At 46.9% G+C, this 26,697-nt stretch overlaps 2 protein-coding genes across 7 annotated transcripts in view; one reads left to right on the top strand and one right to left on the bottom strand.

Annotated features, from left to right (window-relative positions):
* The window catches only part of LOC125454677 (actin-related protein 2), a 45,927-nt gene extending 35,316 nt beyond the window's left edge, over positions 1–10,611 (bottom strand). Inside the window, exon 1 of one of the 2 annotated variants that reach the window (XM_048535708.2) lies at positions 10,441–10,611. In XM_048535708.2, the coding sequence (XP_048391665.1) occupies positions 10,441–10,488 (48 nt within the window). In that variant the 5' untranslated portion in view covers positions 10,489–10,611. The remainder of the gene's footprint in view (positions 1–10,440) is intronic. The other variant, XM_048535709.2, reaches the window with a different exon arrangement.
* Positions 10,612–10,931: 320 nt separating this feature from the next.
* Positions 10,932–26,697, top strand: part of zgc:153169 (uncharacterized protein LOC767799 homolog) — a 45,924-nt gene continuing 30,158 nt past the window's right edge. For 4 of the 5 annotated variants that reach the window (XM_048536099.2, XM_059648313.1, XM_048536098.2 and 1 more), the window contains exons 1-3: positions 10,944–11,089; positions 18,621–18,759; positions 19,432–19,588. In XM_048536099.2, the coding sequence (XP_048392056.1) occupies positions 10,975–11,089; positions 18,621–18,759; positions 19,432–19,588 (411 nt within the window). In that variant the 5' untranslated portion in view covers positions 10,944–10,974. Of the gene's footprint in view, positions 11,090–18,620; positions 18,760–19,431; positions 19,589–26,697 lie in introns of all 5 variants that reach the window. The other variant, XM_048536100.2, reaches the window with a different exon arrangement.

The following is a 26,697-nucleotide window of genomic DNA, read 5'->3' as shown; positions in this document are numbered from 1 at the left end:
GTGACACTCGTAGCTGTTCAGAATGAAGCTGCGCAGGCAAATCACTAAAGGCTATGTACAATGACACAAGGTTGGCCTATAACCCAAGTGGATTCACATCTAAAAAAGTGATCTCTCAGAGCCTTATTCCAAATTATTCGAACTTCTGCATTCATCTTTGGAAGGATTAACTGAACTTGGTGAGAGCCGAGTGTGGATTCATTAGGTTTACAATATGGCTTTAAAAAATTCACATCTCAGCTGATATTAACTGTATTGTTTCAGAGACAGTACGAACTGCAGATGCTGGAGAATCTGCGAATACAAGGTGTAAAGCTGGACGAACACAGCAGGCCAAGCAGCAGAAGGGCAGGAAGGCTGATGTTTAGGCCTCGACCCTTCATCAAAAGAAAAGAAAAAAGTCTCGGCCCAAAACGTCAGCCTTGCGGCCCATCCAGCTCTATACCTTACTATCTCTTAACTGCGTTGTGGTGGTTTGCATGCTTACGTCAATGTTTGATAAGTAGCCAAATCGAAATGTTAAAAGTGTAGAGATTCCATCACACAATGGTGGAGGAAATTACATACTCGTGTCTTCCACAAGTGCCTTATTATCTTAAGATAATAAAGTGTGAAGCTGGATGAACACAGCAGGCCAAGCAGCATCTCAGGAGCACAAAAGCTGATGAAGGGTCTAGGCCCTTCATCGGAGAGGGGGATGGGGTGAGGGTTCTGAAATTTTTTAAAGCCATATTGTAAACCTAATGAATCCACACTCGGCTCTCACCAAGTTCTGGAATAAATAGGGAGAGGCGGGAGGCGGACCAAAGATGGAGAGATAAGAAGATAGGTAGAGAGGAGAGGAGAGTATAGGTGGGGAGGTAGGGAGGGGATAGGTCAGTCCAGGGAAGACGGACAGGTCAAGGAAGTGGGATGAGGTTAGTCGGTAGGAGTTGGTGGTGTGGCTTGGGGTGGGAGGAAGGGATGGGTGAGAGGAAGAACAGGTTAGGAGGCAGAGACAGGCTGGGCTGGTTTTGGGATACAGTGGGGGGAGGGGACGAGCTGGGCTGGTTTTGGGACGTGGTGGGCGGGGTGAAGATTTTGAAGCTGGTGAAGTCCACATTGATACCATTGGGCTGCAGGGTTCCCAAGCGGAATATGAGTTGCTGTTCCTGCAACCTTCGGGTGGCATCATTGTGGCACTGCAGGAGGCCCATGATGGACATGTCATCTAAAGAATGGGAGGGGGCAGTTGAAATGGTTCGTGACTGGGAGGTGCAGTTGTTGGTTGCGAACCGAGCGGAGGTCTTCTGCAAAGCGGTCCCCAAGCCTCCGCTTGGTTTCCCCAATGTAGAGGAAGTCACAACGGGTACAATGGATACAGTATACCACATTGGCAGATGTGCAGGTGAACCTCTGCTTAATATGGAAAGTCATCTTGGGGCCTGGGATGGGGGTGAGGGAGCAGGTGTGGGGTCAAGTGTAGCACTTCCTGCGGTTGCAGGGGAAGGTGCCGGGTGTGGTGGAGTTGGAGGCAGCGTGGAGCGAACAAGGGAGTCATGGAGAGAGTGGTCTCTCCGGAAAGCAGACAAGGGTGGGGATGGAAAAATGTCTTGGGTGGTGGGGTCGGATTGTAGATGGCGGAAGTGTCGGAGGATGATGCGTTGTATCCGGAGGTTGGTGGGGAGGTGTGAGAGAAAGAGGGGGATCCTCTTTGGGCGGTTGTGGCAGGGGCAGGGTGTAAGGGATGTGTTGCGGGAAATGCGGGAGACGCGGTCAAGGGAGTTCTCGACCACTGTGGGGGGAATCTTGCGGTCCTTGAAGAACTTGGACATCTGGGATGAGGAGTGGAATTCCTCATTGTGGGAGCAGATGCGGCGGAGGCGAAGGAATTGGGAATAGAGGATCGGATGACTTTCCATACTCCCTTGCTCGCTCCACACTGCCCTCCAACCCCACCACACCCGGCACCTTCCCCTGCAACAACAGGAAGTGCTACACTTGCCTCCACACCTGCTCCCTCACCCCCAAGATGACTTTCCATATTAAGCAGAGGCTCACCTGCACATCTGTCAATGTGGTATACTGTATCCATTGTACCCGGTGTGACTTCCTCTACATTGGGGAAACCAAGCGGAGGCTTGGGGACTGCTTTGCAGAACACCTCCGCTCGGTTCGCAACCAACTGCACCTCCCAGTCACGAAGCATTTCAACTCTCCCTCCCATTCTTTAGATGACATGTCCATCATGGGCCTCCTGCAGTGCCACAATGATGCCACCTGAAGGTTGCAGGAACAGCAACTCATATTCCGCTTGGGAACCCTGCAGCCCAATGGTATCAATGTGGACTTCACCAGCTTCAAAATCTTCCCCCCGCCCACTGCATCCCAAAACCAGCCCAGCCTGTCTCTGCCTCCCTAACCTCCATTTGTAAAATTACTCCAGCTTTCACCATTAAATGCAGAAGTCAGTTTCATGCAGTGGAGGACTTCCTGATATCAGGCCTAAATTTGTCTTTCACTTGCTTGAACCTATCCTTCCTTAGTTCCTATAGCTGTTTTCAATTTTAAATTCATTCTTTTCTTATTGCCCATCTACCTTTACTACATCCAACATCTCTTGGCCACTCATTTTCAAGGTTAAAGAAACTGTCTCTCCATCCAACTGTCACCAAAACCGAGCACCATCAAGTGGAACTAACTTCATAGCTCTTCCAATTCCACAAGTTCCAGAATATCCGAGACTAGAAGTGAACTCAACAGTGCAGTTATGCAGCACAGGTGATGGCCTAGTGGTATTATTGCTGGGCTGTTAATCCAGAGACCCAGATAACATTCTGGGGACCAGTGTTCGAATCTCAGGATTTGAATTCAATAAATATCTGGAATTGAGTGTCTAATGACGACCCATGAATCCACTGTCAATTGTTGTAAAACCTTCAGGGAAGGAAACTGTCATCGTTACCTGGTCTGGACTACATTTGACTCCAGACCCACAGCAACGTGGTTGACTCACTGCCTCAGGGCAATTAGGGATGGGCAATAAATGCCACCTAGCAGTGACGCCCTCATCCCATGAATGAATAAAGAAAATATTACAGTCATACAGCACAACTTATGGGCAAATTCCCTAAAAATCTTCAATTTTAGAATGCTAAACTCTCTTCGCCAGCTTGAATTTTTAAACTCAGTTTCGGGAATCATCATTCTTGTTTTCTATGGCTTTGCCAACTTCAGAATCACTTTGCCCCATTTTGACCTTTTCTGCATCCCTGATTTTATCAGTCCGTTGGCAGCTGTGCCATTGGCTGACGATCCTAAATGCAACAGCTCTCTTCCATTTATCTTTCCTGCATTCGGGCTGACTGTAGACTGCTTGGTTCAAACATTTGGGCCACTGTCTTTGATATCTCCTCTTGGGACTCAGGTTCTTATTTTACAAGCAGGTGCTATATTGGCACTGTTACACTATGGAAATGCCAAATATTCCTCATTGCAGTGGTTAAGACATCAACCATCTGAAAATCTCCTCTGGTCACTGAGCTATACCTAAAAACCATCAGCTAATTCCTCCAACCTGTTCCTTTGATGGGCCTGGTGCAGAGGTGCTCCTTTACCAACTGACTCCTTCATCCACTACCTGAACATGCCTTGGTGTACTTTAAACCACCAAAAAAGTGGGGCCCCAGTGAAGGATTCTCTCTGCACGAGTCCTCCCACTTCGCACTGGGGAGCTGGGGTGGAAGGTGCTACATGCAGCAGTGCCATGTAAACGCACATTACAGTGGTTCATAGGCTCCCAGCACAACTGTTTGCTTTGTGGTATTATGGGGTCCTTGAACCACGTATGGGTTCTGGGTGATTGAATCTCCTTTTTAGCTGTTTGAAAGATCTTTTACCATGCTTCTGGTTGCAATTTAACCCCATGCTCCTGATCTTTGGGCATCTGGAGTGGTGCAGAAGTTGGAGAGTCACCTTGAGAGTCTGTTCCTAGACTTTGTAATGTTAACTCTTAACTGGTCTGGGCAGGGGCAAGGGTTTGAACCACAGATTGTCTGCTCATCTGTGGAGGAGTGCCCAAATGTGCTTGGAGTAAGAGCACACGTAGTGTCCAATAATCTCCATGTCTTTAGAGGGGGGTGGGCACCATAGGGGGTGGAGTGCACTATCAACATTCCACCCCGCAATTCTCCATCTTTGATGAGGCTGAGCACAAATTAATCAATTGGGAAACAGCTGATTTACTGGTGGGTGTTAATAGATGAAAACATACAACTGATTTGGTGACGATGAACATCCAGTTGTGCTTAAGAGAACTTCTAAGTGTGGGGGGGGAAAAACTGCACTGTTCCTACATTTGGACCAGGAGACCTGGGCTCAAGTCCCAAATGCTCCATTAGTGAGTTATAGCATCTCGCAACAGGTGGATTAGAAAATAAAACACACGCTCCACTTCAACACCTTCAGTTATCACATGACTATTAAAAACCTATCCCTCTTTAGATACCCATCCTCTTCTCAAGAGCCACATTAGTGACTTACCCTACACTGTAACTTTGGATACGTACAAAAAAAGTAATGGCACACAAATTAGAGTACAGTCCTAGGTACACGTGGTATGGTTCCACACTTTACCACAATGAAAGCTTTAATCATTCCAAGTTTTCTCGAAAGAACAGGCTGATTTGAAAACACGTTGGGGAAGGCCTGCGAAGATCTGCAATTTGAGAATCAGTCACATGAAGACTCATGACAGAAACTCAGAATCCTGACAAGGCATCATCTTCAGTGAGGGACAACTGACGACCATAATCCATTCCTCAAGGGGGGTACACTAATTCATAAAATCAGTAAAAGTCCAACAAGTAAAATTCATGCTATTTATAGTCAGATATATACACACAGCAACAAAAATGACAGTCCCCAAGGTATGAATAAGTAATTACAAATGAGATATCCACCTCGATTCAGATTTGGAAGTAAGGTTGACTACCAGTGGAGTCTTCATTCTAATAGCTGGGTAGTTCTTCTTGTAAAACTAGGTCCACTAGTACAAGTCAATCTTTATAGCAAATCACAGCACTGTTCAAACTATTAAGCATTTGCTATACTTTAGCCTTGACTTTCTGGCACATGTAACAATTATCATACATATCGTCTTTCATTACTACACTTCATTCACAACCAATATATTGCATTCACAATAAAACAAACTGCTCCACGTGCAATTCACCATTTAATACTTATATTTTAACAGCTCCAACTGAACTTAACATAAATATCTAAGACAATTATGGAATCTCTGCTAACAACTGAATTATGTAAACAGACTGAAGCCTTCCCCTATGCTAGGAATGGGCTTCAAAATGAATGACTACAATGAGTACAAGAATGACTGTACTCATTGACCCTCACTGGCTTCCAATTAAACAACCCCTGGATTTTTAAACCGAGGAGAAAAAGTTGACATGTTCAATCATTAGCAGTCTTGGTTTCCACTGCCCATGCCCCCATAAGTGCTGGGATTTCCTTCCTAAATCTCTGCATCTCTATTTAAGCATCTCCTTCAAACATACCTCAAGTATCTCTCCTACTATCATCTGAAATCTAATCACTAACGTTTGATACTAACTCCTGTCAAGTGCGACATGCCATTTTTGCTACATTCAAGATACTACATAAATGTACGTTGTTTACGACTGTCACGTGCAATCCAATATTCAGGTCCCTCAACAATGTCAAAACCGTCTGTCAAGGATTTCACTCAATTTTGAGGGCAACTGCACATGTACAGAGAATTATCTCACCCTGAGCAAGTAGCAGACTCAGCCTCTGTCAGGTCATTTTGGTGGGACACTGCAACTAATTCGGGTTCTGTTACTGAGATAATGGGAACTGCAGGTGCTGGAGAATCCAAGATAAAAAGTGTGGAGCTGGATGAACACAGGGTCACCTCTCTGATGAAGGGTCTAGGCCCAAAACGTCAGCTTTTGTGCTCCTGAGATGCTACTTGGCCTGCTGTGTTCATCCAGCTCCACACTTTGTTATCTCGAGTTCTGTTACTGTTTCCTTCTGGTGTCGACGTGCACACCCTCTCCTCCAACTGCAGTCAGGCAGCTGAGAAGCTGCGTTTTCATTTTCTGGTCTAATTTAGTAGACCAAAGTCAAACGCAATTCTTCAACTCCTGGTTTACTCAAGTCAACATGAGCAGAGAACATGGACCAAAGAACGACTGTACAGTTTTCTCATGCCAAGCAACACATTCAGAGTTTTCTTCCCTCAGAAGCACTAATCAATGAGCAATGTAAACTTTCAAACACATCATCCACCCTACTCTGAGATACTCACCTCACAGCATGTACAGACTGCAGCATCAGCTCATAACCACAAAGAATGTGGCTTGAGGCCAGTTAATGCTCTTCCTGTCAGTTAGTGCTTGCACAGTGCTCTCCCCAAGGGTGTTTACGAAGTCAGAGATATTTTAACACAGGAAGCAGCTATTCAACCCTTGGTCTACTTCATTAATGCAGAGGTCATAGTTTTCATTTATTCATTGTTATAATTATACAGAAAAAGTGAGCAGTTACCACGCAATCATTTCAGTTACCAATATGAACCAATTAAAATAGTCAAATTCTTGTGAACTGAAGTGGTTTCTGAATTGTAAGATCATCTTCACACTTAAGTACTAAGTTTTTGTCACAACGATCAAACCATCAAACTAGTCACAAAAACTAGCATGGTCAATGTGCAAAGTTCCCACACATTATCCAGAATAGCTAATATGCTGAGAACTGAATACATTGAAGTTTGTCAATACACGTTTGCTCATGAATCAGCCACAAGCCTCGTGAAGGCACACACATTGTAAGACACTCACTTGGATATTAACCTGCACCTAAAGAATTTCCAAAAACCGTACAAATTGCAAACATTAAATAGTGCAGAAGAAACAAAGCTTAGCAATCAAAAGTCAAAGCCATAAGGGAAGGTCACCCTCTTTGGTTTGTTTCACCAAAACAAAGTTGGTGAATGACTGATCTGTCCCACTCAATCTTTCCTCAAGGCATAGATTCATAAAGCAAAGGAGATCTTTCAGCTCAGTTGCTCCCCTGCTCTTTCTCCATCAGTTTTTTTCAAATTCATTCAATTCACTTGTCAAAATCACAACTCAATCTGATTCTACCACCCTGCCAGATATGTTTCAGACACTCATCCAATTCAGAAAGCAGGCTGTCATGAGAAGTGGTTCAACCACTCCCAGGGCTGCTGACTCGAGACAGACAGCTCGAGCATGACAGTATTGTCTGCCCCAGCCCTGCAAATATGTCCAACGCGCCAACCTTTCAGTACTTCTCCAATCCTGTCCATTTCCTCAGCTCCACTTTACATTTTCAAAGCAATATCATCTTTCATGATCAGCATGACATTTTGTCCAAAGTGCAGTCTGGTGAGGCACCTAAAGTTGCTTCCCAAATGATTAGAGGACAAAGCATGGTTGCAAACTCAATTAGAGGAGGGATATAGAGGCACTGAAAGGGCACAAAGATCGTGCAGAATCTACCCAGTTGTGTGACAGGAAAATTTGAACAGCCCAACATACATTTCTCCAGTAGTCTAAGGACTCATAAGATAGTGATCTCTGAAATTATGGTATGTCTGACAGAAACAAGAAAACTTGCTTCCACTTGTGCAGAGGACAAGAACTGGCAACTATGAAAAATGTTACCACAAATAAATCCAGTCAGAATCCAAGTGAAATGGCTTCACCAGAATGGTGAGCGGAACCTATCACCACAGGGAGCAGTCGAGGCCAGCAGCTCTGATGCCCTTGAAGGGAACTTAAAGAAGCATATAATGGAGAAAATAGTAGAAGGATACATTGATAGAAAACTACTCAAACCTAACAGACAATTCTCCTACGACATTCTCTAACTTTAAAGCTCATGACTTTTGAAGGATGTTCAAACCATTGCAGAAAAGACAGCAATCAATTTGCAAACAGCAAACGTCCTCAGCCAGACAAACAGTTAAACTCTTGCAATTCCAATACACAGATTTTGGGGGAAGCAGGGGGAATGGGTGAAAAGGGATAAAGTAGTGGAAGAATGGTGTTGGGGAGGTCAAGGAAAGCAGGTGGGGTTGGCAGGGAGGGTGAGGAGGGGATGGAAACGTGGGGGTTTGGGGTGGAATTTTGGGAGGGGAGGGGGGGCTGGAATTGTGGAGGGGGGGTTGGGTGGGGAGGGGAGGAGGGGGTGGAATTGTGGGGGGGGGTATGGGGAGAGAAGGAGGGGGTGGAATTGTGGGGGAGGTGGGGAGAGGAGGAGGGGGTGGAATTGTGGGGGGGGTGGGGAGAGGAGGAGGGGGTGGAATTGTGGGGGGGGGTGGGGAGAGGAGGAGGGGGTGGAATTGTGGGGGGGGTGGGGAGAGGAGGAGGGGGTGGAATTGTGGGGGGGGGTGGGGAGAGGAGGAGGGGGTGGAATTGTGGGGGGGGTGGGGAGAGGAGGAGGGGGTGGAATTGTGGGGGGGGTGGGGAGAGGAGGAGGGGGTGGAATTGTCAGGGGGTGGGGAGAGAAGGAGGGGGTGGAATTGTCAGGGGGTGGGGAGAGAAGGAGGGGGTGGAATTGTCAGGGGGTGGGGAGAGAAGGAGGGGGTGGAATTGTCAGGGGGAGGTATGGGGAGAGGAGGGGGTGGAATTGTGGGGGCGGTGGGGAGAGGAGGGGGTGGAGGGGAGGGAAGGAGGGGGTGGAATTATCAGGGGGGTATGGGGAGAGAAGGAGGGGGTGGAATTATCAGGGGGGTATGGGGAGAGAAGGAGGGGGTGGAATTATCAGGGGGGTATGGGGAGAGAAGGAGGGGGTGGAATTGTGGGGGGGTAGGGAGAGAAGGAGGGGGTGGAATTGTCAGGGGGTGGGGAGGGAAGGAGGGGGTGGAATTGTCAGGGGGTGGGGAGGGAAGGAGGGGGTGGAATTATCAGGGGGGTATGGGGAGAGAAGGAGGGGGTGGAATTGTAAGGGGGGGTATGGGGAGAGGAGGGGGTGGAATTGTGGGGGGGGTGGGGAGAGAAGGAGGGAGTGGAATTGTCAGGGGGTGGGGAGGGAAGGAGGGGGTGGAATTGTCAGGGGGGTATGGGGAGAGAAGGAGGGGGTGGGGAGAAAAGGAGGGGGTGGAATTGTCAGGGGGGTATGGGGAGAGAAGGAGGGGGTGGGGAGAAAAGGAGGGGGTGGAATTGTCAGGGGGTGGGGAAGGAAGGAGGGGGTGGGGAAGGAACGAGGGGGTGGGGAAGGAACGAGGGGGTGGGGAAGGAACGAGGGGGTGGGGAAGGAAGGAGGGGGTGGGGAAGGAAGGAGGGGGTGGGGAAGGAAGGAGGGGGTGGGGAAGGAAGGAGGGGGTGGGGAAGGAAGGAGGGGGTGGGGAAGGAAGGAGGGGGTGGGGAAGGAAGGAGGGGGTGGGGAAGGAAGGAGGGGGTGGGGAAGGAAGGAGGGGGTGGAATTGTCAGGGGGTGGGGAAGGAAGGAGGATGTGGAATTGTCAGGGGGTGGGGAAGGAAGGAGGGGGTGGAATTGTCAGGGGGTGGGGAAGGAAGGAGGGGGTGGAATTGTCAGGGGGTGGGGAAGGAAGGAGGGGGTGGAATTGTCAGGGGGGGTATGGGGAAAGGAGGGGGTGGAATTGTGGGGGGGTTGGGGAGAGGAGGAGGGAGGGGAATTGTCAGGGGGTGGGGAGGGAAGGAGGGGGTGGAATTGTCAGGGGGTGGGGAAGGAAGGAGGGGGTGGAATTGTCAGGGGGTGGGGAAGGAAGGAGGCGGTGGAATTGTCAGGGGGTGGGGAAGGAAGGAGGCGGTGGAATTGTGGGGGGGGAGGGTGGGAGAGTGGGGGGGGAGGGTGGGAGAGTGGGGGGGGAGGGTGGGAGAGTGGGGGGGGAGGGTGGGAGAGTGGGGGGGGAGGGTGGGAGAGTGGGGGGGGAGGGTGGGAGAGTGGGGGGGGAGGGTGGGAGAGTGGGGGGGGAGGGTGGGAGAGTGGGGGGGGAGGGTGGGAGAGTGGGGGGGGAGGGTGGGAGAGTGGGGGGGGGGGGAGGGTGGGAGAGTGGGGGGGGGGGAGGGTGGGAGAGTGGGGGGGGAGGGTGGGAGAGTGGGGGGGGAGGGTGGGAGAGTGGGGGGGGGGGAGGGTGGGAGAGTGGGGGGGGGGGAGGGTGGGAGAGTGGGGGGGGGTGGGAGAGTGGGGGGGGGGGTGGGAGAGTGGGGGGGGGGTGGGAGAGTGGGGGGGGGGGGGTGGGAGAGTGGTGGGTTGGTGGGTTAGTGGGTTGGTGGGTTAGTGGGTTGGTGGGTTGGTGGGTTAGTGGGTTAGTGGGTTATTGAGGTGGTGGTGTGACTGCCTCAGATACCACCCCCTCCCCCAATCCCAGACGGCGCCTCACTTCCTCATACCTTCCCCTGGGACGGCGGGCCGAAGAGCCAGCACTTACCCCAGTGCCATTGTCGCAGACCACCACCTTCCTACCCTGGCTGTCCATGGTCCGCTCCCGAACCGCTACCGCCCTCTGTCCCGGTGAAACTTTCCACCCGCCTCCCGACACCGGAAATCACTGTCCGCTCGCTCCCGCTCCAGAGGGCGCGCCGTTCCCACGTGACACTCCGCTTCCGATAGGCGTGGCCGGGTGCTGCCAGAAACGTCGTGATTGACGTGAGGTGGGCAGAGTGCCGTTGATTGGCAGTGAGGAGGCGGGGTCGGTAAGGACACTTCAATATTAATTGGTTGATAACGCTCCGCGCCCGGCTAACCAATAAACTTCGGGAAGCGACCGGTGGGCGGGACATTGGAGGGGGAAGTCTAAAATAAGTCTTTTTGAAGAATATTTAAGGTATCTTTTAAGTTCTAGTTCTTGTACTGTGATCTGATATTCTTTAAAGCTTAACAAAACATTTCTTCTCAGCTTGAATGATTGTTTTAATGTGATTGGTCCCTAAAGGGGGCCAATCAGAGTGCAGGGTTGGTTGCTATGGCGGCGGCGGTCGTTGGAACCTGGGCCTTTTCGCTGGCTGCGGTGGACAAGGCCCGGTTGCTGTTGGCGACCGGCCGCGGGGCCTCGGCCACCGTCCAGGAGGCTATGGCAGGTGATGTATTTTCATGATGGTCGTGCCGGCCTTTACACCCACAACAGCAGTTCTCCAAGTTCTAAAGAGTACCTGCTCCCTCAGCACTGACCCTCCGACAGTGCGGCGCCCCGTCAGCACTGACCCTCCGACAGTGCGGCGCCCCGCCAGCACTGACCCTCCGACGGTTTGCCCGCTCGCTCGGCGCTGACCCTCCGACAACGCAGCTCGTTTCCTTTGATAGATACTTTGTCATACAAACTGGAGACAGACCTTTCAGTCCATCTTATCCACGCCACTGGAGAATCCCAAACCAAACTAGTTCCATTTGTCAGCATTTGGCTCTTATCCCCATAAAATGGGGTGCAAGATACACCAGGAGATAGAAAAGCTGTGTAAGAAAGGCAAAGTCACAGTGATCATGGGGGATTTCAATATGCAAGTGGACTGGGAAAAACATGTTGGTAGTGGATTGCAAGCAAAGTAGTTTGTGGAATGTCTGTGAGATGGCTTTTTGGAACAGCTTGTGGTGGACCCCATGAAGGAACATGCAATACTGAATTTAGTGTTTTGCAATGAGACAGACTTGATAAAGGAGCTAAAGGTAAAGGAACCCTTAGGAAGCAGTGATTTGAGAGGGAGAAGATAGAAGTATTACAACTGAATAAAGGCGACTACAGAGTTATGAGAGACGAGCTGGGCAGAATTGATTGGAAGAAGAGCCTAGCAGGAAAGACAGTGGACAGCAATGGCGAGAGTTTCTGGAAGTAATTCAGGAGACACAGCAAAAATTCATCCCTCAGAAAAAGAAGCATGGTACAGAGAGGATGAGGCAACCAAGGCTGACTAAGGAAGTCAGGGTTAGAATAAAAATAAAAGAGTAATTAGTAATGTGGCAAAGGGCAGTGGGAAAACAGAGGACGGGGAAGCTTACAAAGATCAACAGAAGGCAACAAAAAAAAAGAGGGAGAAGATTAAATATGAGAGTAAGCTGGCCAGTAATATAAATGAAGGCTGTAAGAGTTTCTTTAGGTATATTAAAGGGCAAAAGAGAGCCCAAAGTGGACATTCCACCACTGGAAAATGAAGATGGAGAGATAGTGGGGAACAAGGAAATGGTTGAGGAACCGAATAATTACTTTGCGGCAGTTGTTAAGGTGGAAGTCATGAGTAATATCCCAAAAATTCAAGAGAGCTGGGGTGGAGCTGGGTATGGTGGCCATCACCGAGGAAAAGGTGCTGGTAAAACTGATTGGCCTGAAGGTGGACAAATCACCTGGATCAGATCGACTACACCCCAGAATTCTAAAGGAGATAGTGGAAGCGTTAGTGGTGATCTTTTAGGAATCGCTAGAGTCAGGGAGGGCCCCAGGGACTGGAAAATTGCTAATGTAACACCCCTGCTTATAAAGGGAGTAAGGTAAAAAAATGGAAAATTATAGGCTGATTAGCTTAACGTCTGTCATTAGTAGGATTTTCGAATCCATGTAAAGGATGAGATTTCTGAATATTTGGAAGTGGAGTGAAATAGGGCAAAGTCAGCATGGTTTCATCAAGGGGAGGTCATGCCTGGCAAATCTGCTAGAATTCTTTGAGGAAGTAACGAGCAGGGTAGACCAAGGAGAGCCAATGGATGTTGTCTACCTCTACTTCAAGAAGGCCTTTGAAAGGTGCCACACAGGAGGCTGCTGAATAAGATAAGGGCCCACAGTGTTAGAGGCAAGGTTCTAGCATGTATAGAAGATTGGCTGTCTGGCAGAAAGTAGAAAGTGGGAATAAAGAGGTCTTTCTCATGATGGAAGCTGGTGACAAGTGGTGTTCCACAAGGGTCAGTGCTGGGACCACAACATTTCACTTTGTACATGAATGATCTGGATGAAGGAACTGTGGGCATTCTGGCTAAGTTTGTGGACGATACAAAGATAGGTGGAGGGACAGGTAGTATTGAGGAATTGGTTCGGCAGCACAAGGTTAGGACATTGGGCAAAGAAGTGGCAGATGGATTACAACGTGGGAAAGTGTGAGGTCATGCACTTTGGTTAGAAGACTAAAAGCATGGACTGTTTTCTAAATGAGGAGAAAATTCAGAAGGCTGAAGTACCAAGAGACTTGGGAGATCCAGTTCAAGATTCTGTCAAGGTAAACTTTCAGGTTGAGTCCATAGTCAGGAAGGCAAATGCAATGTTGGCATTTATTTTGAGAGGACTTGAGGGGGCGATCTGATTGAAACTTTCAGAATACTGAATGGCCTGGACAAAGTGGATGTTGGGAAGATGCTTCCATTGGAGTCTAGGACTCTAGGACACAGTCTTAGAGTCAAGGGAACGTCTTTTAGAACGGACATAAGAAGAAACATCTTCAGCCAGAGAATGGTGGATCTATGGAAGTCACTGCCACAGAAGGCTGTGGAGGCCAGGTTATTGAGTACATTTAAGACTGAGATAGATAGCTTCTTGATTATCAAGGGGGGGTCAAGGTTTACGGTGGGAAAGCGGGAGAATGGAGTTGAGGAACTTAAGAGCCATGATTAAATGTCGGAGCAGACTCGATAGGCCGAATGGCCTAATTTCTGCTCCTATGTCATATGGTCTTAAACATTTTCTATTCACATCCCATCCAGATACCTTTTCGATGTGAATGTCCCCACGTCTGTTTCTTCGTCTGGGTTCATTGCCTATACGCACCAGCGTCTGTGTGAAAAAGTTGCCCCTCATGTCCCTTTTAAATCTATTCCCTCTTACCTTCAACCTGCACCATCTAGTTTTGGACTCCCTTACCCTAAGGGAAAGACCTTGACTATTCCCCTCATCTCTACCTCGCATGATTTTAAAAACTTCTCTAAGGATTTGGAACAGTTCTGTTTAATCTCCCGCGATTCCAAATTGTGTTCATAATCTTGTGTAAAAGAATTACTTTTATTTTTGTTCTGCAGTTTGTGATCTCAGGACGTCTGGAAAGGGCTGCAGAAATGTACTGTATAGAAATTCAGTGCAAAGTTTAACTTCAGGAGACGAGTCAAAGCCAACTGAGTTTGACCTGCCTGAATGTCTGAATTTTGTGATGCATTATGTTCTCGTCAGAAAGCAATTTTTGATTTACCCAATAAACAGCAAGCAGCAGACTTCGGAGAGGAAGATTAGAAATGAAGTGTTTGTTTTTCATGAGATTTGAGACCCCTGTGCACCAGTGTTCATAGCTCAACACAAATAGAGGTTGTGTAAGTTACTGCTAGCGAATCTATCAGCACATTTTTGGAAAGCATTGTGATTGAAACTTGATTTGATCTTTCTGTATCGCTTGTTGCACTGTGTGCTGTGAAACACAGGCTGAGCTGCATGATTGGATTAATGATTTTCAAGATCAAGACTTGTTATCATAAGACAGCATTTCAGAATCCAACTATGGCACATGTGGATTTTAAGTTAACTTTTTATTCAGATGATCAACTTATGATCAGCCATCGCAATTATGAAACAATGTTGTCATATAAACCTGTCAGGTTATTCGTATTCTCCAGCAAAGAATTGCATCCAATTTATGCACTTCCAGTTTGAGCCTAGAGAAGGTATAAAGAATCTTGGTGAAGACGTAGAGAAAGCGAGTACCAGGAGGTCACTGGTGCTGGAAGGTGGATGGGGTCTGAATGGAGTAATTAGGGAAGGACAGTGGTGTGTTGTGATTGGGAAGTATTACTGAAACTCAGAGGGAGAATCTACAGGCCAGTGTGGCCTATTATCATGCAGCAATCGGGGCAACACCAGGAAGAGAGGCACAACAGGATACTGATGAGGTGGACAGACTGAGGCGGATGTGTGGAGCAACAAGAGCGATCAAGATCAGAAGTCTATAAGCAAGGGTTAGTGAGGATTGTAAGAGCTTCAAAGAAAGTAGAGAAGAGATTGAAATGGTGTGGCTGTCTGTTACAGGGAGAGAGAGGGTGGGGAAATGCAATACATTGATTGAAGATGGGATTGCCGTGAAGCAGGTTCGAGACCAGATGGAAAGATCCAACGGTGAGAGACTGATCTACAGCAGAATTGGAGGTGGGGTGGGTAACTGACAGTAAGACAATAAGAGAAAGCAGCAGAATTGAGCCATCTAAGGAAGGATTTGCCGGCATTAGATGGTGTCAAGAGAAGTCTTTGAAGGAAGTTCCCGGGGATAAAGTCCTCCTCATATGAGAGGTGGTTGAGGGCTCTGGGTCTGTATTTGATGGAGTTTAGAAGGATGAGGGGGGACCTCATTGAAATTGTCTAAATATTGAGAGGCCTGGATAGAATTAACATGAAGATGATGTTTTCTGGAGACCTGTAACCAGTGGTGTTCCACGGGGATCTGTGCTGGGACCACTGTTGTTTGTGATATATGTAAATGATCTGGAGGAAGGTGTAGGTGGTCTGATCAGCAAGTTTGCAGATGACACTAAGATTGGTGGAGTAGCTGATAGTGATGGGGACTGTCAGAAATTACAGCAGAATATAGATAGACTGGAGAGTTGGGCAGATAAATGGCAGTTGGAGTTCAATCTGGGCAAATGCGAGGTGATGCATTTTGGAAGATCAAATTCAAGGGTGAACTATACAGTAAATGGAAACGTCCGAGGGAAACTTGATGAACAGAGATATCTGGGTGTTCAAGTCCATTGTTCCCTGAAGGTGACAACACAGGTCAATACGGTGGTCAAGAAGGCATATGGCATGCTTTCCTTCATTGGGTGGGGTATTGAGTACAAGAGTTGGCAGGTCATGTTGCAGTTGTATAGGACTTTGGTTCGGCCACATTTGGAGTACTGTGTACAGTTCTGGTCGCCACATTACCAAAAGGATGTGGATGCTTTGGAGAGTGCAGAGGACGTTCACCAGGATGTTGCCTGGTATGGAGGGCTCTAGCTATGAAGAGAGGTTGAATAGATTAGGATTATTTTCATTAGAGAGACGGAGATTGAGGGGGGCCCTGATTGAGGTCTACAAAATCATGAGGGGTATAGACAGGGTGGATAGCAAGAAGCTTTTTTCCCCAGAGTGGGGACTCAATTACTAGGGGTCATGAGTTCAAAGTGAGAGGAGGAAAGTTTAAGGGAGATATGCGTGGAAAGTTCTTTACACAGAAGGTGGTGGGTGCCTGGAACGTGTTGCCAGCAGAGGTGGTAGACGCAGACACGTTAGCATCTTTTAAGATATATTTGGACAGGTACATGGATGGGCAGGGAGCAACTGGACACAGACCGTTAGAAAATAGATGACAGGTTAGACAGTGGATCTTGATCGGTGCAGGTTTGGAGGGCCGAAGGGCCTGTTCCTGTGCTGTTGGTTTCTTTGTTCTTTTTTTCACTAGTAGGGCTAAGACCTGATGGCACAGCGTCAGTGATGAAATGAGCCTTGAGAATTTCTTCAGCTAGACAGTGGTTAATCTGCGGAACTGATTGAAGTAGACTGTCGCGGCCAAGTCATTGAGTGTATTTAAGAGTGATAGGTTCTCATTTAGTAAGGAGATCCAAGGGTTATGGGGAGAAGGTAAGACAACAAGGTTGAGAAGTATATCAACCATGATAGATGAGGGTGACCAACCAGCATTGTGGAGACTCTGAAGTGAAATGGGAGAAGCAGAAAGAGAAGTAAATCTGCTCTTTGCCGAACCTGGCCTATATGTGGCTCCAGATGCATCACATTGTGGTCTGTTTTTAAACTGTTTTCCAACATGTCATAGAAAGCACACAGTTGTGTTCAAAAAGACAGGTCAACACAAACATCTCAAGGACTCTTGAAGGATGAGCAATAATTGCTGATCCAGCCCACATCCCATGCCTGAACATGAAACACTTTTTTCCTGTAGATGGCAATGGTCAGCTAGCTTTGTCTCTGGATAATTCTGAGAATGTTTCCTGAACTGTGACCCCATTTCCTCCCCCCCGCCCCCCTCCGAATAAATTCAAATGGAAACCAGGTTCATTCATCTGCTGGATTTTATGTTTCAAATCTCTGCCTTCCTCACTATTCAGGAGGTTGCAATGATATGAAACTACTATCCAAATAAGATGGCTTAACAATGTTATACTGGATTTGTTTTTGTTTCTGGTTAGCTTATATGGAGCATTCCATGGAATTAGTTGGCTGGGAAAGAGTGTTTGTCATAATTCATTGTAGGCCTAGAGTCACATCAGGATGACCAGACTGGTTGAGGATGGCAGATTGCCCTCTTGAAAGATCAATGGTGAATTGGTATATGTCACAAAATGGGTGCATAATGAGTACCAATAGAAGTTAGCATCTCAGCCCACATCAACATAGGAATGTTGAGCAGATGTAGGCCAGTTGGCTCCTCAGCCTGACAAGGAAAGCACTGTGAAGTTCCTGTTCCTCAACTCTTTTTGTAGTCTATGTGATTGACTTAGACACCATGGACAAAATGTAGTTAAATTTGTCAACGACACCAATGTGGATTGAAAAGTACATCATCAAGAAGAGATAGAGGATCTCTACAGGGATATTGACAGGTTAAGTACGTGGGCAAAGAAATGACAGATAAGAGTCAAATGTGAGAAATGTGGCAGGAAGGCAAGAAAAGCAGCATAAATTGGAAAACAAAACTGCGGATGCTCTAAATCAGAAACAAAAACAAATTGCTGGAGAAGCTCAGCAGGTCTGGCAGCATCTGTGGAGATAAATCAGGGTTAACGTTTCGGGTTGAGTGGCCCTTCTTCAGTCTGTTATTTATATGAGGAAAAGTTGTATGACTTGGTGGTACAGGAGGATCTAGGTACTGTCCTAGTAAATGAATCACTAAAGGTTATGCTGGTACAGCAAGTGATTACGAAGGTAGATGGAATGTTGTTACTTGCAAGAGAAATTAGTTATAACAGTGGGTCAGTTTATTGCAGCTGTACAGAGCCTTTGTGAGGTGACTTCCAGAGTACTGTCTGTAGTTTTTAATCATCGTATTTGAGAGAAGACATAATGGCTTCAGAGTAGTTCAGAGAAATTTCATGCAACTCATTGCTGAGATGGGAATGGGGGAATTAACTTATAAACAAAGGTTGGACAGTCTGGTTTGAGAAGAATGAGAGGTGATCTTCTGGAAACAGGCCTCTGGATGGAGTGGATGCCAGGAGGATGCTCCTTTTGGTGGGGAAGACTAGAACTCAGGGACACGTTTTAAGAAATTCCCTTCTAAGACAGATGAGGAGAAATTCTTTTCTCTGAGATGTTTGTTAGCATGTGACATTCTCTTCCCCCAGCAGTCGAGAGTACATATCAATCAAATTTAGATAAGGCTGTTATAGAATTTTGATACACGAGGTCGTCAAGTGTCATCTGGATTAAAGACAGAAAAGTTTCATTGAAGCCATATTGAGGACTTATTAAATGGCTGAGGAGGCTTGGTAGGCTCAGGGGCCTACTTCTGCTCCTAACCTTGATTTCAAACTGTTATTCCCACCATGTTTTCTGTTCACCTAGGCCATTCCAAAGTGTTGCTGTTTTTTTTAAACTGTATTTTATGGTAGAAGCTCCATCTCAGGGAAAACAAATAAGTTTGTTTCTCCTTTAACTTCCAGAAGTAGAAAATGACAAGGAGACTGGCTGCTTTGTTGTAGGCCGTGGGGGCTTCCCAAACAAAGCTGGAGTTGTTCAGTGTGATGCTGCAATCATGGAAGGACTGCCGGGGCGTTTTGGAGCTGTCGCAGCCCTACCTGGGTAGGTGTTGACTATCAGCTATGGTCATTATCAATGTTAGTGGCTGTTTCCATAAGCATCAGAATGCTTGACTTGGACATCATAGATGATGTTATAGAATATTGTAAGAAGGAGTAAATGGCCTCTTGTGTTGCATCCTCCAAACACAGGGATTCCTGTCATTAATTTAAGCCCTGAGTGATAGGCTCTTTTAAACTCCTCTGAAGACATGTGTAACTGTGTCTCTGAAATTTTGTATACCTCAGTTGATTTAAGCAATGTATTGTTGAATGCCCATTTTTGTGTATTTAAACTAGAATATACTATTTTCTGGATTCTTTCATTGTATAATTTTTTTTAAATTTTGTCTTGCTTGCTTTTGAGTTGCCATATTAGATCAAATTTGGCCATTTCCCCAGATTATGCCACATTTGACAACTCTCTTAGATTTGATCCACCCAGAAGCTGAAACCTTGATATAGTGCATGCACTAAAGTTATTCAGGCCAATGAAATAGTTCAGTATAGCACATCACAATACAGCACCAATTATAACACAGCAATTTCCACTTGTGCAAGTTTGAGCAACTGCTCAACATTGAACTGCAGTGTGGAGCTAAAGAAAAATAACACATTGCTTGTAATCATTTGTTTTATAACCGCAGTTCATATTTTTCACTGTGTTTTGCGATAGCATTGGTATCCCACTGACAGTGGCTCGTATGGTAATGGATAAGAGTGATCACTCAATGCTTGTTGGAGGAGGAGCTGTTGCTTTTGCCAAAGAGCAGGGATTCAGTATTGAAGACAACAGTGACATGATGACTGAAGCAGGCTTGGCTGCCTATGAGGTGATTAAACAACATTGAGTATACACTTGTTACTGACATTCATACATACAATGTTTCCACATTTGCTTTGTAGAATTCAAACAATTAGTTCAAACAAAATCTCAAGTGCAAGTCAAGAGTTTATTTTCAAGCCCCAACTAGTATTTTAGCTTTCAGACGATTGGTGCCGTACTATACAAGTTATCATAGTGCAGCTTTCTTGCTCAACTGTACATTAATGCACAGTTAGGAATATGAGGAGACCATTCAGCCCCTGAAGCCTGTTCTGTCACTTAGTTAGATCACGGTTGATCCGAATCACAGCCCCATCTCTTGCCTTGGTTCCCTTAACCTTAAAGTAATTTGCTTTACCTCACCAGAATCTATGGGTGTTAGATTGCAATTTTCACTTGACCCCAAGCCTAGACAAGAATTTTTTTGGGGGTTTGATGGGGTTGTTCTAGATTGACACTATCCTTTATGTGAGCAAATGCTTTCTGTCAGCACCTCTGAATGGCCTGGCAAGTTCCACTGACACAGCTAAAGAAATATTAACTTCTGTCACCATGGATGAACCTAATCAACATAAGGAGGACGACAGACAATGGCAGTGACCACATGGAAGGTGAATCAAATGGAAAAACAAACCTACACTGCTTTCTGATCCAGCAGTGAATCTACACACCTGATTGCCATGCGAATTAAAAAAATACAACTTTACAATGATTAATAAACAAACTTAGTGAAGAATCATCCAACTATGTTGTATGTACTGATGATTTGGTTGTGTTCATCTGAACCTGAGAGGAATATTCACCACAATATGAGTGTGTAGCTGAGGCGCTGGAGCAGAGTGCAAGGATTCACATGTTTGGACCATTAGGATTTCTCCAGGGGTTAGGAATGTCTTGTATAAGAAGGATGGGTTCAAACTGAATTAGAAAGAGACCAATATCCTTGGCAAGGAGATTTGCGAATGCTACTTGGGAGGCTTTAAACTGGTAAGGGGAGGTGGTTGGAATCAAAACAATGGTGAGAAGTGAAAAAAGAGAAAAGGTTGAGGCTGGTACAGTCAATGAGGGGAACAAGTTGTATACTCAAGGCAGACAAGACACTGGCAGAGAACAAGCTAGGAATGATAGATTAAACTGCATTTACTTCAATGTGAGAGGCCTGACAAGTAAGGCAGATGAAGTTAGGACGTGATAATAAAATGTGAGGCTGGATGAACACAGCAGGCCCAGCAGCATCTCAGGAGCACAAAAGCTGACGTTTCGGGCCTAGACCCTTCATCAGAGAGAGGGATGGGGTGAGGGTTCTGGAATAAATAGGGAGAGGGGGGAGGCGGACCGAAGATGGAGAGAAAAGAAGATAGGTAGGGAGGGGATAGGTCAGTCCAGGGAAGACGGACAGGTCAAGGAGGTGGGATGAGGTTAGTAGGTAGGAGATGGAGGTGCGGCTTGGGGTGGGAGGAAGGGATGGGTGAGAGGAAGAACAGGTTTGGGAAGCAGAGACCGGTTGGACTGGTTTTGGGATGCAGTGGGTGGAGGGAAAGAGCTGAGCTGGTTGTGTGGTGCACTGGGGGGAGGGGACGAACTGGGCTGGTTTTGGGATGCGGTGGGGGAAGGGAAGATTTTGAAGCTGGTGAAGTCCACATTGATACCACATTGATTGGGCTGCAGGGTTCCCAAGCGGAATATGAGTTGCTGTTCCTGCAACCTTCGGGTGGCATCATTGTGGCACTGCAGGAGGTCCATGATGGACATGTCATCTCAAGAATAGGAGGGGGAGTGCAAATGGTTTGCAACTGGGAGGTGCAGTTGTTTATTGCGAACCGAGCGGAGGTGTTCTGCAAAGCGGTCCCCAAGCCTCCACTTGGTTTCCCCAATGTAGAGGAAGCCACACCGGGTACAATGGATGCAGTATACCACATTGGCAGATGTGCAGGTGAACCTCTGCTTAATATGGAAAGTTATCTTGGGGCCTGGGATAAGGGTGAGGGAGGAGGTGTGGGGGCATGTGTAGCATTTCCTGCGGTTGCAGGGGAAGGTGCCGGGTGTGGTGGGGTTGGAGGGCAGTGTGGAGCGAACAAGGGAGTCACGGAGAGAGTGGTCTCTCCGGAAAGCAGACAAGGGTGGGGATGGAAAAATGTCTTGGGTGGTGGGGTCGGATTGGAGATGGCGGAAGTGTTGGAGGATGATGCGTTGTATCCGGAGGTTGTTGGGGTGGTGTGTGAGAACGAGAGGTATCCTCTTTGGGCAGTTGTGGCGGGGGCGGGGTGTGAGGGATGTGTTGCGGGAGATGCGGTCAAGGGCGTTCTCGACCACTGTGGGGGGAAAGTTGCGGTCCTTGAAGAACTTGGACGTCTGGGATGTGCGGGAGTGGAATGCCTCATCCTGGGAGCAGAGGCGGAGGAATTGGGAATAGGGGATGGAATTTTTGCAGGAGGGTGGGTGGGAGGAGGTATATTCTAGGTAGCTGTGGGAGTCGGTGGGCTTGAAATGGACATCAGTTACAAGCTGGTTGCCTGAGATGGAGACTGAGAGGTCCAGGAAGGTGAGGGATGCGCTGGAGATGGCCCAGGTGAACTGAATTTTGGGGTGGAAGGTGTTGGTGACGTGGATGAACTGTTCGAGTTCTCCTCCACCCACTGCATCCCAAAACCAGTCCAACCTGTCTCTGCTTCCCTAACCTGTTCTTCGTCTCACCCATCCCTTCCTCCCACCCCAAGCCGCACCTCCATCTCCTACCTACTAACCTCATCCCACCTCCCTGACCTGAACGTCTTCCCTGGACTGACCTATCCCCTCCCTACCTCTCCACCCATCTTCTCCTCTCCACCTATCTTCTTTTCTCTCCATCTTCGGTCCGCCTCACCCCATCCCCCTCTCTGATGAAGGGTCTAGGCCCGAAACGTCAGCTTTTGTGCTCCTAAGATGCTGCGGGGCCTGCTGTGTTCATCCAGCCTCACATTTTATTATCTTAGATTCTCCAGCATCTGCAGTTCCCATTATCACTGAACTTAGGACGTGGTTGGAAACATGACACTGGAATAACATGAGTATTAGACAAACCGTGGATGAGGGATGGACAGGACTAGCAACCTCAGGATAGAAAGGGAGGCAACAGAGGAGGGTGAGTGGCATTTTTGGTTAAGGATAATATTACAGCTATACTTGGGGAGGATATTTCTGTGAGTGGAGTTATAATGTTATTCAGCATGGAAACAGACCCTTTGGTTCAACTCATCTAAGCCAACCTGAAATCCAAGACTGATCCAATCCCATTTGCCAGCATTTGGCCCATATCCCCTTCCTATTCATGTACCCCCTCCAAATGTTGCATTTGTACCTGTTGTACCATTTGGGGAAGAAAATGAAAACAACACTACTTTTATAAGGAGGAAGACATACAACGGCAGTGACCATATGGAAAGTGAATCAAATGGAGAAAGAAACCTAGAACTGCTTTCTGATCCAGCAGTGAATCTACACACCTGATTGTTCTACTATTTGATTCCAAGTATTTTTGGACATCGGAGTTCGTCTAAAAAAAAAGTGAAATTCACAGCTGATCTGGAGAAACCTGTGTGGGACAGCTCTCAGCGAGGGAACAACTAAATGGCTTGTAAAGTGTAACCATACCAGCTTTATTAATAAATCTAAAGTAGTGAGTAGAATGGGTTCATTTTTGATTTTGTGTTATAGTGAGATATGTCTCTCAATTAAACTTTAAAAATATAAAACTCAGGCACTAAGTTAGCCAAGAGCTTTATTTTAGAGCAGTATGACTGGGCAATTTTCTGGCTCTGTAGATTCTTAAGGTGTAAAGGTGGCCTTTAGCAGAGCAATGTGTTCTTCCTGTCGGATGTAGCAAATTAGGGAGAGTTTGCATGTTATTGACGATTATGTCTCCAGGAAATGTGTTTTGTTGCAAATCCTATTGGATCACATGGATCAGTTGGAGAAGCAGCTATGTGGGTTGATAGCTGTTGCAAGAGGGAGATAAACTGAAGATGCAGTCAGGTAGGTGGGTTACCTCCAGGAAAGATAGGAGAGGGAAACAGATCATGCAGGAATCTCCTGTGGCTTCCCTCACCTCAAACTGTTGCTGTTTCAGAAAATGTCAGGGATGATGGAGTCTTAGGGAAAAATAGCACTGACATCTGTAACAAAGGGTACATCAGGTTCCGATCGATTTTGTTAGGGGACAGAGGCACAGATAGATGTTTCTGCGGTTGGCAGTGTGACGTGGGAATGGCACGTTGCTTCCCTGGTGCCAGGACAAGGACATTTCAGAGAGGGTGCAGAACAATGTTAATGGGGAGGTGGACCAGCAGGAGGTCATTGTACACTTTGGAACTAATGACACAGGAATAGAAAAGGATAAGATTCGAATAAGCCCATAAGACATTGGAGCAGAAGTTAGGCCATTCAGCCCATGGAGTCTGCTCCACCATTCTGTCATGACTGGTAAGTTCGTCAACCCCATTCTCCCACTTTCTCACCATAACCCTTAATCCCCTTGGATAGCACAGTAGCTCAGTGGTTAGCACTGCTGCCTCAGTGCAAGAGACCAGAGTTTGATTTCAGCCTTGGGCAACTGTCTGTGTGGGTTTTCTCCAGGTGCTCCGGTTTCCTCCCACAGTCCAAAGATGTGCAGGTTAGGTGGACTGGCTATGCTAAATTGCCCATTGTGTCTATGGTGGGAAATATAGGGATGGTTTCGGGTGGGTCTGTGTGGGATGCTCCTTGGAGAGTCAGTGTGTATTTGATGGGCGGAATGGCCTGTTTCCACCCTCTGGGGATTCTATAAAAAATTTAGATTCTGAGGAGAGAATATAGGAAGTTAGGAAGGAATTTAAAAAGTAGGTCCCTGAGGATAGCAGTATCTGATTACTCTTGATGCCTCAAGCTAATGAAGGTTGGAATAGGAGGATAGAGCAGATGTATGTGTAGCTGAGGAATAGTGCCAGGGATAAGGATTCCCATTTTTGGATCTTTGAAATCTCTTCTGGTGTAGAAATGATCCGTATAAGAAGGACAAATTGCACCTGAATTGGAAGGCAACTAATATAACGGCGGGGAGATTTACTCGAGCTGCTTAGGAGATTTTAAACTAGTTGGTGGGGCGGTGGGGGTGCGGGGAGGGGAAGGACCAGAGAGAGGGTGAGGAAAGGGATCAGTCAGAGAGTGATACCGTTGGGGAAAAGGAATAAGTCAAACAGCCAGGACGATCAGGAACAAAGCAGAGAACAAGATAGAGCAAATAAACTAAACTGCATGTATTTCCATATAAGAGGCCTAATAGGTAAGGCAGATGAACTCAGCATGGTTGGGAACGTGGGACTAGGATATCGGAGCAATTGCAGAGATGGGGCTCGGGGATGGACAGGACTGGCAGCTGTATGTTCCAGGTATAAATATTATTGGGAGGATAGATGCAGGGTTGTGGGGGGTGGGGGGGTGCAAAAGAGGAGGACAACGTTACAGCGGTACTTTAAGGAGGAGGATATTTGTGGAAATACATCTGGGGAAGTTATGTGGGTGGATCTGAGAAATCAAAAGCGAACATCACCTTGTTGGCATTGTATTATAGCTTCCCCGTACCTCCCCCCTCCCCCCCCAACCCCAGTCAGAGAGAAATTGAATGGCAAATACATCAGGAGATTTTAGATATCTATAAGAATAATAGTGTTGTAAAGGTAGGGGAATTTAACTTTCCAAACGTAGATTGGGACTGTCATTACTTGGTTGGGGAGATACTTAAGAGTGTGCAAGAAAACTTTCTTCTTCAACATGAGAATGTACCTACAAGAGAAGGAGCAATGCTCAACCTACTCTTGCAAAATAAAGTAGGTCAAGTGACTCAATTGTCAGTGCGGGAACACTTTGGGTCAAGTGATCATAAGTATTAGTTTTAAAATAGTTGCGGAAAAGGATAGAGCTGATCAAAAAGATGAGGTTCTAAATTGGAATAAGGTCAATTTTGACTGTATTTAACAGGAACTTTCAAAAGTGGATTAGGATAGGTTATTTGCCATGAAACAGATGGTTGGGAATTGGGAAGCCTTTAAAAATGGGATAACCAGAGTTCGGAGACATCATGTTCCTATGAGTGTGAAGGGCAAGGCTGGTACATGTAGGGAATGCTGGATTACTAGAGAAATTGCAGCTATGTTGAAGACAAAGAAGGCATATGTCTGGTCGGTGTGGTCTAGTTGAACTGAAGGATCTGTTTCTATGCTGTATTACTTTGACTTTACAACTATTTGCATCTAATTAAATGATTTATTTAGTTGTACTTGGATGCAATTTAGTTGTAAACTTCAAAAAAAATTTCCAAAGCAGAGGTAATTTATTTGGACCATTCTGTGGAACAAAGCCAAGCGGCGCCCGCAGATGCAAACAAAACAGCTTGCTTGGATTTTCTTATGTCCACTTTAAAACAACAGTTTTTGCAGAATATAGGCATCAATAGATTTTAATATAACTTGTTTTGAATTTCAAAGCTGCAGTGGCTTCTTGATAATAAAGTCTGAATCTGGATGAACACAGCAGGCCAAGCAGCATCCCAGGAGCACAAAAGCTGATGTTTCGGGCCTAGACCCTTCATCAGAGAGGGGGATGGGGTGAGGGTTCTGGAATAAATAGGGAGAGAGGGGGAGGCGGACCGAAGATGGAGAGAAAAGAAGATAGGTGGAGAGGAGCGTATAGGTGGGGAGGTAGGGAGGGGGTAGGTCAGTCCAGGGAAGAAGGACAGGCCAAGGAGGTGGGATGAGGTTAGTAGGTGGGAAATGGAGGTGCAGCTTGGGGTGAGAGGAAGAACAGGTTAGGGAGGCAGAGACAGGCTGGGCTGGTTTTGGGATGCAGTGGGGGGGAGGGGACAAACTGGGCTGGTTTTGGGATGCGGTGGGGGAAGGGGAAGCCTCTGCTTGGTTTCCCCAATGTAGAGGAAGCCACACCGGGTACAATGGATACAGTATACCACATTGGCAGATGTGCAGGTGAACCTCTGCTTAATATGGAAAGTCATCTTGGGGCCTGGGATAGGGGTGAGGGAGGAGGTGTGGGGGCATGTGTAGCATTTCCTGCGGTTGCAGGGGAAGGTGCCGGGTGTGGTGGGGTTGG

This window comes from Stegostoma tigrinum, chromosome 9 (genome assembly GCF_030684315.1).
Source record: "Stegostoma tigrinum isolate sSteTig4 chromosome 9, sSteTig4.hap1, whole genome shotgun sequence".
NCBI lineage: Eukaryota > Metazoa > Chordata > Chondrichthyes > Orectolobiformes > Stegostomatidae > Stegostoma > Stegostoma tigrinum.
This window is presented reverse-complemented; position numbering and strand designations above follow the sequence as displayed.